Source organism: Periplaneta americana, chromosome 2 (assembly GCF_040183065.1).
Source record: "Periplaneta americana isolate PAMFEO1 chromosome 2, P.americana_PAMFEO1_priV1, whole genome shotgun sequence".
Lineage (NCBI taxonomy): Eukaryota > Metazoa > Arthropoda > Insecta > Blattodea > Blattidae > Periplaneta > Periplaneta americana.
The window spans coordinates 13,807,131-13,823,704 of record NC_091118.1 but is presented as its reverse complement, the minus strand read 5'-3'; the positions used below and the strand labels follow the sequence as shown (position 1 = coordinate 13,823,704).

At 38.7% G+C, this 16,574-nt stretch overlaps 1 protein-coding gene across 4 annotated transcripts in view; it reads left to right on the top strand.

Annotated features, from left to right (window-relative positions):
* The window catches only part of LOC138713572 (ankyrin repeat domain-containing protein 23-like), a 163,418-nt gene that overhangs the window by 55,387 nt on the left and 91,457 nt on the right, over positions 1–16,574 (top strand). For 2 of the 4 annotated variants that reach the window (XM_069845759.1, XM_069845750.1), the window contains exon 4: positions 7,515–7,589. In XM_069845759.1, coding sequence (XP_069701860.1) covers positions 7,515–7,589 — 75 coding nt within the window. Of the gene's footprint in view, positions 1–1,470; positions 1,718–1,750; positions 5,155–5,457; positions 5,521–7,514; positions 7,590–16,574 lie in introns of those variants that run through there. The other 2 variants (XM_069845774.1, XM_069845767.1) reach the window with 2 other exon arrangements.

Genomic DNA, 16,574 nt, shown 5'->3' with positions numbered 1-16,574 from the left:
ATTTTACGATATCTTTTTGTTAACGCGCGGGGAAATTTGAATATATTTCCGGGAGGCAATTTGGATACAGTATTAAACACGAATATTTAATTAAACACGACTTTAAGACATTTCCATTATTTCAAAAGATGATAGCCTACATTATTTGAAATATTATGCTCGAAGCAGCGGAGTAGAGAGAGTTTGGAACAAGCCCTTAAAGGAATGACTTACAATATGGTGTCTGTTATAGGAGCTGTACAGTTATTTCAGGTCTCATACATATGTTTATATCTTATAGAAAATATACAATGAAAACAAAAGCAGGTGAGATGAATATAGTATCGCCAGGAATGTTACACTGGTTCATTCCAGAGTCTAAACTTCTTAGTTTTAGTGAATGCTTTTTCAAGATGGGTGGAAGTTGTGCGGCTTTCCTCTACAGATACCCAAGCCGTTACTCTAGAACTCAGACGCATTTTTAGCCACACATAAATTGCCATCAACTGCAGTCACTGATAATGGCACACAATTTACTTCAATGGAATTCAATATGTTCATAAAACGGAATGGAATTAAACATGTCACTACAGCCGCGTACATACCATCTTCTAATGGATCAGGCAAACACCAAGTTGGTGAAGTGGAGAACTCGGTGAGAAGATTCTATTGGTCTTGGGAAGTTCGATTATCAAGATTCTTGCTGAGGCAACACACTGCCACGAATGTCAATGGATCTACACCAGGGGAGCTGCTTACAGGAAGGATCAGATCAAACCAAATGGTTTCCATATTAATAATAATAATAATAATAATAATAATAATAATAATAATAATAATAATAATAATAATAATAATTCTCCCGTGAGACAATCTCTTAACCTTGGAAATTGTGTTTAGTCAAAAATCTTCTCCCGAAATCTTACCTGTATAGCTGCAGTAATTTCGAAATATATGGGAATCTATCTCTGTGAATTAAATTATAAAAATATATTAATATTAAAAAACGGAATGTAGATCAATTACAGAATCATGTATGAATCATCTGAGAGGGAAGGAGTGTTATATCTGAGTTGTGGTTGTGAGTTTTGGCCATTGTTGTTGTTGACATCGCATTTCATATCTGCAATAAACATAATTTCCTGCCATTCGTTCTTTGAGTTTTAATGTATTTAATCGGAACGAAGAAAATGTGTTCATAGAAATGAGATTTCGTGCACTAATTAATTACGAAAGACAGAACCTTTATCACACGGTGAGTGGATTGTTGTGCAACCTCTGGACACGATAACAAGCTCTTGCCTTGTGGTACCTGTCACGTGATTTATCTCTACTGATATCTTATCAATAATTATTTTAAGATGAAAATCATTGAGTTATCTTATGGTTACATTGCAACTTTATTTAATAATAATAACAATCCTTTCTCCTATTGGTTGTCTTCAAGCGCCACTTGTATGATCCACTCTTCCTTGCTTGTGTAAGCTGTCTCACAGCTTTATCTGGCTGTTTGTTAACCGGTAGATAAGGCACTATATAACTCCTCAGAAGCAGGGCTGCATCACTACTCATTCTCGTTTTCAACCAAGTGGTTTTTGGTTCGAACTTCTTCACTTTTGTCTCCGTGTACAAAGTCTGTGGACGATTGTGTTCGGAACTGACCGGAACTCCGTCACTGTTGGTAGCACCGTTCTTCGTTTCGCTCACTGTTAACATAACTTCATTTTCAATTCACAAGGTAAGTTCTGACTGTGTAACAACAGCTTCTTCTTCTTCTTCTTCTTCTTCTTCTTTTTCTTCATAATGATACAGGCTAACAACAGTTTGGAACTGACAGAGAATGGCGGCTGGAATTCCTGCTTCTCCTATTTCGTCGGTGGTACTGGCTACTGATAAGGAACTCTGCACTCCCATAATTCATGATTTCTATGTCATCATGAAGATCATAGGCCTATATGATACCACACATTATGATACCTTATTCAAATTGCCAGTGTTGGCAGACCTGCACTGTCTTTCGTTGGCTATACCTAACTTACGTTAATTTCGTATGTGCGGTTGTTATAGTTTTGTATTGAAGCAGAAGAATAACGTGTCCAGCATTCAGTTGTCGGTAGTGCTTCCTGATTGCTTTGAGGTCGCTGAACTTAGGAAGGAAATAATTTGTAAAATTGTTTTGTGTTAGATGATGTGAGAGCCGGAAGATGAAGCAACACGTCATAATCGCAGTGCAGTTGGATACATAAATAGGGGTGGCCAATATTTTTTGCTACCTGAGTCAGTAAAGTCTTAAACATTGTTGAATTGCAACTATAACCACCTTCTGTATTGATAGATGTTCTGAATTTAAAATTACGAACATTTCATAGTTTCGAGCAAAAAATATTCAAACCAAGTGCACTAAATTATCTAGTGATTAGCCACAACAAACTGCTGTCGCTTTTCTAGAAATTGGAATGCAATCTTGAATGCAGATTACAGAACTGTCAAAGTCACTAATTTGATTTTTGGACTTTCTTTTCACGTAAAAAATTCTCAATGTTATGTTCACTTTCAAAGAACGTAAAACATGCCTATTGGCAAGGATCGCATCTGCAATGCTACTTAAATGAAAATTAAAGCCACACTCGATCTTGAAACACATTTCAGCTCCGAAAATGGAAGCACCAAGTCACAAAGCAACTCTCAGTTTCTAAGCAGGACATTTCGGAAGCATAAAATATTTCTGCTCCGAGAATGTGTTTCCTTTTAGTTTCAGTTACCATGGAAACACTGAGCTGTGTATATTCATACATTTATTCCTCCAAATGTAGTCTACACTCCCGCCATTCGAACAGTTAAACAATGACGTCACGAAAGGTAGGTGCTAAGCGGCTCACTGTATCAGCTGTCTGTTGCGTGTTAATAGCCGACCTGCCTCGGAGTCGAACCCGGTGTGCAGAGAAGGAACCCCCTCCACCACCTCTGTGTACAGGGAAATGTGTCAGAGGCTGGGCTGCTGGAGGTCGATTAGCCAACGTAGCCATTTCAAGTTTAAATCCAGCATATTTAGAGTGACGCTTGGCCATGAATATTGAAGAAATGTTGATAGTCTGAAATATGGCATATTTTGTGTAACTTAACAGTCTGGGACGAATCTTTTTCTTTTGTTAAATACTTGTCTCCATGTCATATGAAAGTAAAGCTCATACGAAACCATTTAATAGAAAATTTCGTCACGAAAGCTTTCAGAATCCAGTATCGTCGTGCTGTTTGACTGCCCACTGCACGGCGTTCCTGTGCGTTACGCAGTCACAGAGCATTGCAACAATCATTCTCTCTGGCCGCTCCTTCATTGCTTTCTGCTTATCGTTATATTTGAACACGAACCAGAATGTGGGTCTGCTGCAACATGTCTGTGGCTGAACCCACCAGAATGAGGAACGATATCAATTCTTTCCTCTGTCGATAATGTCATCACGAAAATCAAGAAATTTGTTACAGGAAAGCTTCAAATAATCACAACAATGCATTCAAACTGTCACAGGTTAACCAAACAGTAAAGCAGGAAAAGTTAATTAGAGGAATTGGATAAAAATACCTTTTCCAAAACTCCTTAGTACTGTACCATGTTACAAAATACCTGAAGATGCAGTAACTGATGTTTGTGTCATTATGTCAGTTATCTTTAAATAACTTGAAAACGATTAGATATATCTCAAAACAGATTGTACCATGTATTTTTTCAGAAAATTTCACAAGATTTTGAGTACATACATGATCCCCTTTCCCTTCAAAATTTCAAAGTTGCATTCAAAATGGCAACTTTTGAGATAGCTGAGGGCTAGAATCGTAGAGCATTTGGTCTTACAAATACTGTTAACAACTATAGTAATCGAAAATGGTTTTCTTTAATATGTTATATATTACATATTATATTTTCTCCGTTCCATTTTGAGTAGGCCTACGTACATGACTCCCTTTCCATTTGAAATTTCAAAGTTGCAACCGAAATGGCGGCTTTTGAAGTAGCAGAAGGCTAGAATGGAACGTACCACTGGTAGAGCATTTGGTCTTACAAATACTGTTAACATCTATAGTAATCGAATGCGCTTTCATGAAAAATATATTCCATCCTACCTTTGTTGTAAATGAGGACGGCAAGTGAAGTACAAAATAAATAAAATTCAATTGTATTGAAGTTAATTAAAAAAATCAAAATTGATATCAAAAGTCGCAAAAATGGCCAAGAATATACTACCAAAATTGAAAAAAAAATTAACCTAAAAAGAAAACAAGTCCAAAAATGACAAAATTGATCTTAGAAACTGTGAGTCTTACAACCAGAAATCAATCATTAGGATTTATGTATTTATTAACAATGCCTGCAACTTCTCAGATTAAAAGTAACTTGCTAGCAACGTCAGGCCGTGCTGATTATGATATTGTTCTAACACTGATGAGATTCCAACATGTGTAAATGAGCAACTGTTGTTTTCCGCGGTCATGAACTTGTAAATTTGTTGCAACTGTCTACATATCAAGTTTTTACTGAATTGCAAACAAAAGAAAATCAATAGTAAATGTTAAAGTAACCTAGATGTGATTTATCTAAAAGTGAAAACGAATCTAATCTGTCCCCACTTGTACGATATTCTGAGGGTACCCTTGACATTAGTCTGTCAGTGAAGCTGTATTATTATTCTGAACCAGTACTTTGAGAAGAAATTTTTATGTACTCGGTAAAATATTTGAGCGAAGCGAAGTACTTGATGGACAGAAATGACCTTGAAAACTGCATTGCCACTCATTCATTGCAGTTTCTGTAAGATCATTGGAGTACGTGTTAACGGAAGAAGGTCAGCAGTGACTTGTGAATAGTATTTGTAGGTTTCACTGTTTTCTTGCTTTCTGGTGTGCAGGATGGCAAAACCCAATCCTATTCCCGACCTCAAGCAGCGAGTGAAGACCCTGGAGGGACAGGTCCGACTTCTCCTTCCTCTCATAGAGGAGGTGAGGGTCCTCAAGGAGAGGTTGGACTCGCGGTCCCTGCATGGCCTGGAGGCAAGGAAGGAAGAGGAAAAAGTAGGGAGCAGCAACAACATTGAGGAGCTGAAGGAGAAATTGAAGCTGAGAGAGAGGGAATTAAGAGAAACACAGGCTGAACTGGAAAAGCTGAAAGAAGAATCGGAAAGGGTAAGAGATCCGCTGTTGCCATATTTACAGTTACTGCTGAACACCTTAGATTGGATCACAGTTAAGGTTTTATTCCACAGAAGTATTTTCTCATATCAGGCGTTCAGAAAATAAGCGACAAGGAAAATTGAAAAAGAGTTAAGACCAACTAGAAGCCACGTACAAAATGCGAAGATAGAATTAGAAGTGTCGTGTTGTTTAGTACAATACATTTAGTAGTTGGTTGTGAGTTATTCTGTTTCTCATCGCACTGCCACCTTACTGACTGGGCTACGTCTGAACCTGATTCCTTTGTGGTTACAGGAGAAAGCAGAACTGAGGCAGAAATATGAAGGAGAGCACCAGTTGCGGCTCCAGCAGGAAAAAGTGAGTGATGAGCTGTTACCATGGTTACAGGCACAGTAATTGGGCAGTTGAGGGTACATTGAAGATCGGACCAGTAAGCAGGAAAAACTTTAAAATAGGCAGACATGCAGATGCTAAGGTGTGTTGAAATGGGTACTTAATTGAGTGATAAATATGGGTACTCCATTAGCCCACATTTCACAATGTAGCGACAGTAACCGTACTGGCAATATCTGAAAGACGAAGATGGCGATAGCTAAGTGACAGGAGGCCGAGGACAGTGAGAAGGTTTGAGTGGGTTAGGTGAGGGGATAGCTAAAGTGTGATTTATATGGTGCTGCTTGTATTTGCTTTGAACAAGCTTCCTTATTCGCCAGTCAATTTGCTGGCTATATTTTCTAATGAAGCTGCTTATTTATTTCACTAGCGTCTTATTTTGAATTCCCATTGACTAAAACACACTCAATGACAAGTTGAACGTGTACAACATTAATGCTCAGTCAAAGCGATAAGCCGGTTGATTTTACTAGCAGCTTCCAAAGGAATGGGATGTCAGGACTCCAGAGACTGAATCTCTGAACAACTGGTGAATACCTCTGCCTTCAGTGCAGGCACGAGCGGTGATACAGGCAGCTGTCTACAAACCACATTTGATAAGACGTACGTGTGACATGATGTGTTGTCCTTGTCCTGTGTAATTGGATCCTCCAATGCTAGTTCTTTAAAAAACAAAGGTTATGTCAACCCAAGTAAAGATGAAAAGAAATAATGGACTACTCCTGCTAAAGAAGTAATATGAAAGAACTGTTTTTAAGATATTCCACTGTTATAAACAGTTAAGAAATGAAAAAGGAGATAGGACCGTGTAAATGTTTGTGAGCTAGCGTATTTTCCAGCCAGATATTCATTCTGGAAAAGCATCAAGTTACGACAGAAGAAGCTAGGAAGTAGAGTTAAAAGCAGTAAGATGTAAATCATGCTTAAGTGACAAGAGTCCAAGGACAGTGACTAGTTTAGAGTGAATTAGGTGAGGAGAAAGCTAATCATGAAAATCTGAGTTACATAAAGTGAGGGCAGGTCTAGACCAGTGGTTCTCAAAGTATGGGTCGCGACGCCTTGAGGTGTCATGTAAAGAGCAGAGGGATGGAATATAAAATAAAACAACAATGGCTTATTAACATACATTTATGTTCTATTTGAGGAAAACGTGGTGAAAAAATCAACGACTATTTTTAAATGCAACCAAACCCAAACTTTAATTACTCGAACATTCATAAATTCGCGTTGTACCACTTTACTTCTCAACGGCTTATGTAATACAATAGAATTAATGATTATTTTTTGTGGCGTGATGTCAACCAGAAATCAAGTTTAATTCCAAATCTGCTGGTTCTAGCTTGGGCACTTATTACACTATGTTTTCATGTTGGTCTTGCAAACCACATTTCGAAGTGTTTGAGTGTTTGAAAGATATCAATAAGGAAGGCACGTCTAAGAACCAAAATAGAATAAATTGGAAAGTATGTTTGCATATTCCGATTTCTCGTCTTGCAGGTACGATACATTAGAATTTGGCTGTTATCGACTGATTTTCAGTAAAATCATATTTTTTTCCGATCGTAGCCTATATGGATTTTTTTTTGTTTTGTTTTTTGTTTTCTCTTTTTTTTGAGGGCTTATGAAAGTCTCGGTAGTTAGGTGATCCATGGCCTATTTCATTTAGGGCTTGCCATTTCTTATAACTTCATAATGAAAATGAAGATTAACTTCCTGCAGATGTCCAATTAATTTGAGGGCTCATAACATTTATTTAACTCTTTAGGGAAAATAATAGACTGATGAGAAGTTTTATCTGAAAGTCTTTATCCAAAAATTATACGTTGGTAGCTGTTGTCCCATTTCCTGATGCTGTATACCGGCCATCAGCTTGATTCCTTCATGAAACCTGTTGCTTCAAGTCAGACTATCACCTAACCAGCTGAACCTTCTCTAATCTAGAATTGTTTATATTACAGAGTTACCAGGATCAGCTGGGGAAGCTGAGACAAGAACTGGAGGCTGGGCGGGAGATGAGGCGCCAGCTGGAAGAAGTAAGTGTGAGCTGTTACCATGGTTACAGTTATGAGGGAGTTTACCACATCCATTCAGATATTGCACATTTTAATAATGATGAAAACAATAATAGTTATAATATTATTATGATTAATATTATAAAATCATCGTGATCATCTTCATAGTCATGTTTCTAGTCAAGTTATCGGCATCTGAGGTTCTTCTCAACCAGATTTGTTTTTAATTACAGAGTAAGGAGGAAGCACTGCGGGCTCTGCGAGAAGAACTGCAAGCGAAGGGGGAGGAACTGAAGAAAATGGCAGACGAACTGCAAGCGGAGCGCCAGAAGACAGCAGTAAGTGTGAGCTGTTGCCATGGTTACAGTTACTGAGCAATGATTGATACAAACTGTTACAACACTGATTGCGACCAGCTGCAGTTGGAGAGCAAACTTAATTTGAGTTTTCAGATTGGAACTGCCACTATAACCGCTACTACTATTACCACTACTACTACTACCATTATTAATACTCCCACTACTTCTATTACTACTAATAGCTACCACTATTAATACTCCCACTACTTCTATTACTACTAATAGGGTACTACTGACGTTACTCTATTTATGGCTACTGTCACTACTACTGACATTACTGTAGTTATGGATATTGTCACTACTACTCACATTATTGTAGTTATGGCTACTGTCACTACTACTGACATTACTGTAGTTATGGCTACTGTCACTACTATTGACATTACTATAGTTATGGCTACTGATACTACTACTGACATTACTGTAGTTATGGCTACTGTCACTACAACTGCCATTACTGTAGTTATGGCTACTGTCAGTACTACTAATATTACTCTAGTTATGGCTACTGTCACTACTACTGCCATCAGCTTCTCTCAGCCTAGTGAACTGTCACCTAGCTGACTGAGCTTCCTCTCACCAGATTGTTTTGTCTGCTGTAGAAGCACAGAGCTGCGGCTGAGGTCGGGCACAACCTGCAGCAGAAGGACAGCGAAGGCAGGACTGAGCTACACCGGGCAGCGGAGCGGGGGGACACACACAGGGTGCAGCTGCTCCTGGATGCAGGCAGCCAGGTGAACGCCGTGGATCATGATGGCCGCACACCCTTGTGGCTGGCAGCACGTGAAGACCACCAGGATGCGTGCAGGGCGCTCCTGGCTGCCGGGGTGCAGCTGGATGTGAAGGAGCGACTATCTGGGTGCACTGCTCTGCATGAGGCTGCATACCGTGGGCACCTGACAGTGTGTGAGCTGCTGCTGGCAGCTGGGGCGCGGCCCAACGAGCCTGATGCACACCAGTGGACTGCACTGCACTGTGCAGCATGTAATGGCCGCGCCCCAGTGGTGCAGCTGCTGTTGCAGCATGGCGCTGAGCGGGGGGCGAGGAATAAGGAGGGACGTACGGCCCTGGACCTGGCGCGTCGGTGGGGGCGCACAGCAGTGGCGGCCATGCTGCAGGGCTGAGCACGCTCAGGCCTGCCAACACGACTGTAATACCATTATTTCACAGTAACCAGCGGGAATATGTTGTGTTGGCATCAATGCTTTGCGTGTTATGGTGTTACTTCATTTCTCTAGGCTGTCGTTACTCTCGTGTTGTGTGGCTTTGTTGTGTTTGAAGCTTGACACGCCACTGATACCTTGTGAACATTATTGTCATTATTATTATTATTATTATTATTATTATTATTATTATTATTATTATTATTATTATTATTATTATTATCATCGTAGTATTGGATTACCTCTATTATTTTTTTTTAAATTAATTACTATACAAAATGTTCAAATAAAAATATGGGAAAATTGTTCATGTTGGTGTCACTGTCCCTTTAAAACATACCGTATTATTGTTATTGCCTGATTGTGATACGCCACTGATCTTTCAGAATCTCATCTGGACAATTTCAAGCACAGTAAGTATGTCTCCCGACACTTTCCGATGACCTTGTTACGCCACTGGCTGCTGCTATTGTTCCTGCTGCTCACATGCACATCAATACTATGGCCATTTTTAGGCCTATATTTATTCGTAATATCTATCAGAAGAAAAACATTTCCGGTCACATGAATGGCCCTGCACCAACTCGAAATTGACTTGCATTACGCCACTGTTAACTTGAAAAGCTCAAACACAGTTTACCGTCATGTACTTTGTGACCGCCATATTGTAAAGGGGTAAGCGTGAAGTTAACCAGAATTTAGATCTTCTGATATCGGAAGACGAAAACTTAGCCTCCCTACTAGGCCTAACATAGCCCTATCAAGAGGCGAAGGCGTTTCCCTGTACATCCCTGTCTAGGAGATCAAATATTTACATTTATAATACAGAGGTCATTGCACACCCCTGAGATATTTTTTGGCATTCAGGCATCCTACATAGTATACATAATTAACATCAGACGTAATTGAGCCTGATTTATTCTTTGCATTCACCTCCACTGCTGACGTCAGTATGTGGTATGGACAAGAGTTTCTACCGTTTGTGCCCCCAACTCCCACTCTCAGTCGGTGTGAATCTGGGAGTGAAAAATTGACAGTCTTGAAGAAACTTAGTTCTGCAACAAGTTAGGCCTATTTGCAAAACATTAGGTCTATGTTAGACATGGCACCTGCCTATACCACAGTCTAATATGTATGTATTTATTCACACTGCAATGGGTATATACCCGGTGGCAGTGGTAACTAATTACACTCAATAAAGACAATAATAAACTTATTAATTAAAAATGCAATTAATAATAATACTAATAATTAATACTAACAATAATTAATAATAATAACAACAACAACAGGGAATATACTAAATTAAATGAAACGATCACTTAAAATAACATTTGAAATAAATCTATTTTGTATCTTAAAACTAAGATCGAACTGAAACCCACGAGTATGATATGTTCATATCTGCACAAGTACCTTTCAAATTAAACTCATTTCGCTGTCAACTCACTCACTGCACTGGAACTACGACACATTTCACTGATTCTATCCTGATTTCACTAACACTTCAAAAACATTTCACTGTTCAAATACTATGCACTGCCACTATAAAACTATAAAGCTTCACTGACAGGAACACGTTTCACTTACACAGCACACTTCACTGACACGACATACTTCTTCACTGATACAACACACTTCACTGACACAACATAATTCTTCACTGATGCAACACTTCAATAACAACATATCATTTACACCCTTTAAATACTGTGTATAATTACCGTCTATTAGTAAGGTCCTTAAGCCTATTTTTAAATACATTTTTGGTTGTTCGTAAAGCCTATAGTAAGTCTGCAGGTAAAGCATTCCAGTCCCTGATAGTACGATTGAGAAAAGAAAACTTTCCAGTGTCCGTCCTCTGCCTTCTTTCCCTCAATTTATATGAGTGGTCGTTCCTTGAAGAGTAATTTGGCGGCTGCAACCTATTTTTTATTTCTCTCCAGGCAGGCTCACCTCTGTATGTTTTGAACAGTGCGCACAATCGAATTCGCGTTCTCCTGTCCGTGAGTGTGTCCCATTTTAATGGTGAATTTTTCCGACAAAACCTTAAGAGCCCGTTTTTGAATCTTTTCCAGTGTCTTAAAGGAGCAATCCGCGATAAAATTAAGTTGGCTTTAATCAAACACGTTTTTCAATCTAAGTAGAATGTCATTTACCGCATGTCAATGCGAGGCATGGTTCGCGAGTTACTGATTCCGCACAAATACTTATGAGTCACAGCCACTGAACTGGTGTGATTGCGTAGCAGGCCGAGAACATCCCGAGTGCAGCGCTTTGTATTAAATAATCTTCTCGCTTCGTAATACACGTGAACAGAATTTCGGACTTAGTTGTGATTGAGTGAAGTTATATTTAGCTTTTCATTTAATCATAAAACAGCACATACCAAAGTTGTGGTTTTATGTAGGGCTATTTTCTTTTATATGAACGATTTTGAACTACAGTAGACTAAACAGAAAAAATTGTATTGTAATACAGTTTAAAATGCCGTGGTGTTGTGATTTTTCGTGTTCAGAGGGAAGAACAAAAGCAGAACATGGAGAAAGGGTATCATTTCATGTATTTCCGAGCAAAGAAAAGTCATCGTAAATATTTAAAACATGGGCGAAGAAAATAAACAGAAAAGATTTTACACCATCGAAAACTGCTGTTGTGTGTTCTAATCATTTCCATGAAATTAATTGTGAAGAATCGTCTCTACTAAAAAGATGTTTAATGAAAGACAATAGAACTTCTATGAAAATGAAGAAAACTGTTGTCCCTTATTTTTGAAAGGAGAATCTCCCCAAGATAGTTCTAATACTAAGCGCCCCTCTGCTTATAAATGAAAAAAGATCGTCGAAGAAGTAATAGCAAGTTGCAGTGATGCACCTATAGCTGAAAATATTGACGTATGTGTAGTTCTCGATGAGGCTGAAAATTCACAGAAACCTAATATAAACAAAGCTGTGCAGTGTGAGATAGGTTGCGAGACGCTAAGAAATGTGTGTGGTGAATCAGATGTGAGTGAGCCATAAACTCACTTAGATCTTTTCAAATAGAAGAAGAAACTTTAAAGTCTAATTCATCAGGTATAAGATGCAAATTGTTTGAAAATTTTTCAAAAACTTTACAACTATATTTCATCGGCAAGAAACATTTTATAAAATAATTTCAAAATTCGTAGAACCAACAGTAGGTGTAGTTATTTTCACATTCATGAACAACTTATCAATTCCCTAAAAGATAAAAACGTGCGAATCGCGGTGATGACCAATTTGACTCACCTGGTTACAGTGCAAAATATGTGACTTACAGTGTAATGGACCTCGATTCAGATAATCCTACAGACTTCATAGTCCTGTAAAAGGGCCTAATTGTAGGCAATCTTGAAAAAGCAGCATGCGAAAAAGTTCTAGATCGCCTAAAAGAAAAATGAACATTACCCTCTCTCTGTCGGACCGCAATAGAGGAATTAGGAAATTCATGAGGACCAAATACGAATGGTGGACAATCAATTTGACATTTGGCACATTGCAAAAAGCTTATCTAAAAACCTTCTTCCGTGTGTGCCCCCGTCCCAACTACCCCACTCAATCGGTGTAGCCCTACATAACACGAGCATGAACTTAGGAGTGAAAAATGACGGGCTTGAAAAAACTCAGTTCTCTAAGAAGTTGTGCCTATTCGCAAAATATTAGGCCTATGTTAGACATGGCACCTGCCTATAGCCTACGTATATTTTCGAGGTCCACTTCCAGTTTGCAATGTGGTACGCCTGCAACTTCTGTTCTATGATATCTCACTAAAGAGTCCGGTTACTTATGTTATAACATTTAGAGAACTTCTGAAAGCTCATTATTGTTGGCAGCAGATTAAGGTCGTTTCTGATGTGAGTTACAAGTAACGTTGCCAGGTGTCCTGTGTTGCATAGGGTGTCCAAGATTTGATATCGGAAACATTGTCCCATATGAATTCCGTATGGGAATCCATTTCCCGTGAGCTATTTATGAACTATATAACGACGGATAATGCTATAAATCGTGTTGAACATGTTTATTACTTAAAAGATACTTATAAACAGAACATCCTACAGTCTACAGTCCGCCACTGCACAGCCCAGCACACCGTCCTTCCACCAGCCCCTTCCAGTGGTTGTGGCTTCCTTATTTTCAGTCGTAGCGTACCACGTCTGCATAAGACCACAAGCGGAGAGAGGAAGACGAAGACCAACGAATAGATGTTCACATAAGAGGCTGGAACAAGTCGTAAGGCCTAAACCATGTTGCTGGTGACAACGAATTACTTTCACGGGCGTACTTGTGCAATTTCATGACCTTGAGTTTCCTCATAGGCATAATCAGTATGAAGAATCAAGTAAATATTTAGGGAAACAAGTTCTCTAGACAATAAAAACACCCACAACAAACAGCGGGCAGTGCACTTACTTACAAATGGCTTTTAGAGAACCCGGCCTGCCTAAAATCCATTTTAATATTATCCTCCCTTCAACGTCTCGGCCTCCCCAAATGTCTTTTTCCCTTGCACTCAGTTCTCACAAACTAACACTATACTGTACGCGTTTCTGAATTCACCTATAGGTCATAGGGTACACCGGGGTAGTTTGAATAGCGGGGGGAATTTGGATAATGTTAAACTTTTGCAAGTGTTGCTGGGAGATTCGTGTCGCCTCCTTATACTTTTTATGGTAAGAAGTTGTGTGCAGGCTGTGTACAGCATAATGGTACAAGATAGCACAAAAATCAGTGCATCCAAGTGTCTGTGTAGTCATTTGTGTTGATCTAGGTAGAATGTGAACGCTTGTTGTTTCTGTGATTTATAAGTATGTGTTCTCTTGTCTTAAGCTTTTGTGAAATTAAGGCTTAAACAATGAGTTTAACCTAATCTGATCATGTTACCTGCATGCATTAGCTATCGCCACGTTGAATAGTGGCGAATTCTGTTGCACAGTTTTTGTATCAGTTTACGATATGTTACTTTGACTCGCGGGGAAATTTGAATCTTATACTTCCGGGGACAATTTAGATACAGTATTAAACACGAATATTTAATTATACATAATTTTAAGTCTTTTCCATTATTTCAGAAGATGACAGCCTAAATTATTTGAAAAATTACGCTCGAAGCAGCGGAGCAGAGAGAGTATGGAACAAGCCCTTAAAGCAATTACTGACAATAGGCATATGGTGTCCGTTATAGGAACTATACAGTTATTTTAGGTCTCATACATAGATTTATAGCGTATAGAAAAGTACAATCAAAACAAAATGAGGTGAGATGAATATAGTATCGCCTGGAATGTTACACTGGTTCATTCCAGAGTCTAAACATCTTAGTTTAGTGAATGCTTTTTCAAGATGGGTGGAAGTTGTGCGGCTTTCCTCTACAAATGCCCAAGCTGTTATTGTGTCACTCAGACGCATTTTTAGCCACACATGAATTACCATAAACTGCAGCCACTGATAATGGCACACAATTTACTTCAGTGGAATTTAAAATGTTCTTACAACGGAATGGAATTAAGCATGTCACTACAGCCCGTCAGGGGCGTATTTTGCGGACGACCGGGGCTACCGGCGGTAGCCCAAGGAAATTAGAAAAGAAAAAGTTTATAATATAACATAATGTAATAATTTTGTATTATTAGTTTTACCACAGTAATTAAAATTAAAGTAATTGTTAGATTTATGTGCGCTCTATGCTCTCGAAAAGAAACAAGTTGTCAAGGCGGCATCGCTGGAGAAACCGCTTGCTACGTGAGGTAGCCTGTGACCGTACCGCGCACGCTGTCCTGTCGCACAACTGCCCATCCCCCCCCCTCTCCCTTCTGTTTCCATCGTGCACTGTAGGCTGGGCGAGTTGCCGCTCTCGTGATCGGTTTCTTCGCAGGCGCGAAGCAACAGTACGCTTAGCACGCTAGCTCATGAATGTAATTGTGTTCTTGCAGTGCAGTATTTTAAATTTGTGATTTGTTCGAGTGTCTAAGAGTTATATTAATTGTGAATTATTAAGTTTTTAATTTCCCAATTAAGTGATATTGTGAAAAATATGGCAGAACAAGTTTCTGGAGAGGTTTGTGTTGAAAATGACTGTGTAATAGAAGGTTTATTAAAAGTGCCTTTTAACCGTCGTACATACAACGAGGAATTTGAAATTGTGAAAATGGAAAGACCAACTCCTGAGTTAAATTTGTCCATGAACGTAAAAGAAAAACAGCGTGAGTACACACGCCATTTCACTTCAACATCATATGGTAAGTGGAATTGGTTGTGTGGTAGTTCTAAATTGTCTAAACTATTTTGCTGGCCATGTTTGTTATTTAGCCGCGAAACTAATGTGTGGTCAAAAGAGAGTTTTCTAATATCAACTCCCTTCGAACGGCAGTCCTAAAACACGACAAATCAAAAGCTCATATTTGTAGTAGCATGAACTTTGCAAACTTTGGGAAGACAAGAATTGATTTACAGCTAGATAAGCAAAAAGCTCTACATATCAACCAACACAATGCTCCTGTGGAAAAAAAAATCGGGAGATTTTACTGCATCTTATTAACGCAGTCTGCTTTCTAGGAAAACAAGAATTGGCTTTTCGGGGTCATAATGAGAGTGTGGAATCAGACAATAGAGGAAATTATATTGAATATTTAAGTTCCTTAAGTGAATTTGACCATTTACTGGCCAATCATCTTGAGAGTTCAACAGTATTCCGTGGTACTTCTCCCGCAATTCATAATGACTTAATATTTGCTATAAGTGGGGTTATGATAAAGAACATAAAATCTGAAATAGAAGAAGCACCTTTTGCGGCCATTGTTGTTGATGAAACAAGTGACTGCTCTAATCAGAGTCAATTGCCCACTGTTTTAAGATACGTCGATAGTACTGCCAATGTTCAAGGACGGTTTATAGGATTCACAAATATCAGTTCGGGCAAAACTGCTGCTGCTTGGTTTCAGCTTGTGGAAGGTGTTATAGCAGAATACAATGTCGGCAATAAGTTAATTGCACAGACATACGATGGTGCTTCAGTTATGGCGGGAAATATTAATGGCTTAAAAAAAAGTTGAAGGAAAGTATCCTCAAGCACTATTTGTCCATTGTTACGGCCATGTTCTCAATTTAGTTTTGCAACAAACTACTTTATCCATTCCAGAATGCCGCATTTTTTTCAAAACACTGTCGGGTTTAGCTGCATTTTTCTCATCATCTCCTAAAAGATCAGAAAAACTCAAGGAATTTATGAAAAAGAAACTCCCAAAAGTAGCACCAACTAGATGGAATTTTACATCTCGGCTTGTAAATACAGTAAAGGAATACAGAGAACAACTGATTGCTTTCTTTGAAAATATCATTTGTAATGACTCTGAAGAAAACTGGGATGATGATGTAATTGTGCAGGCTCAAGGATATTTGTATTTTTTCACACAGTTTCAGAATATATTTCTTCTTGAAGTTTATGCTAGTGTGTTCGCACATACAGAT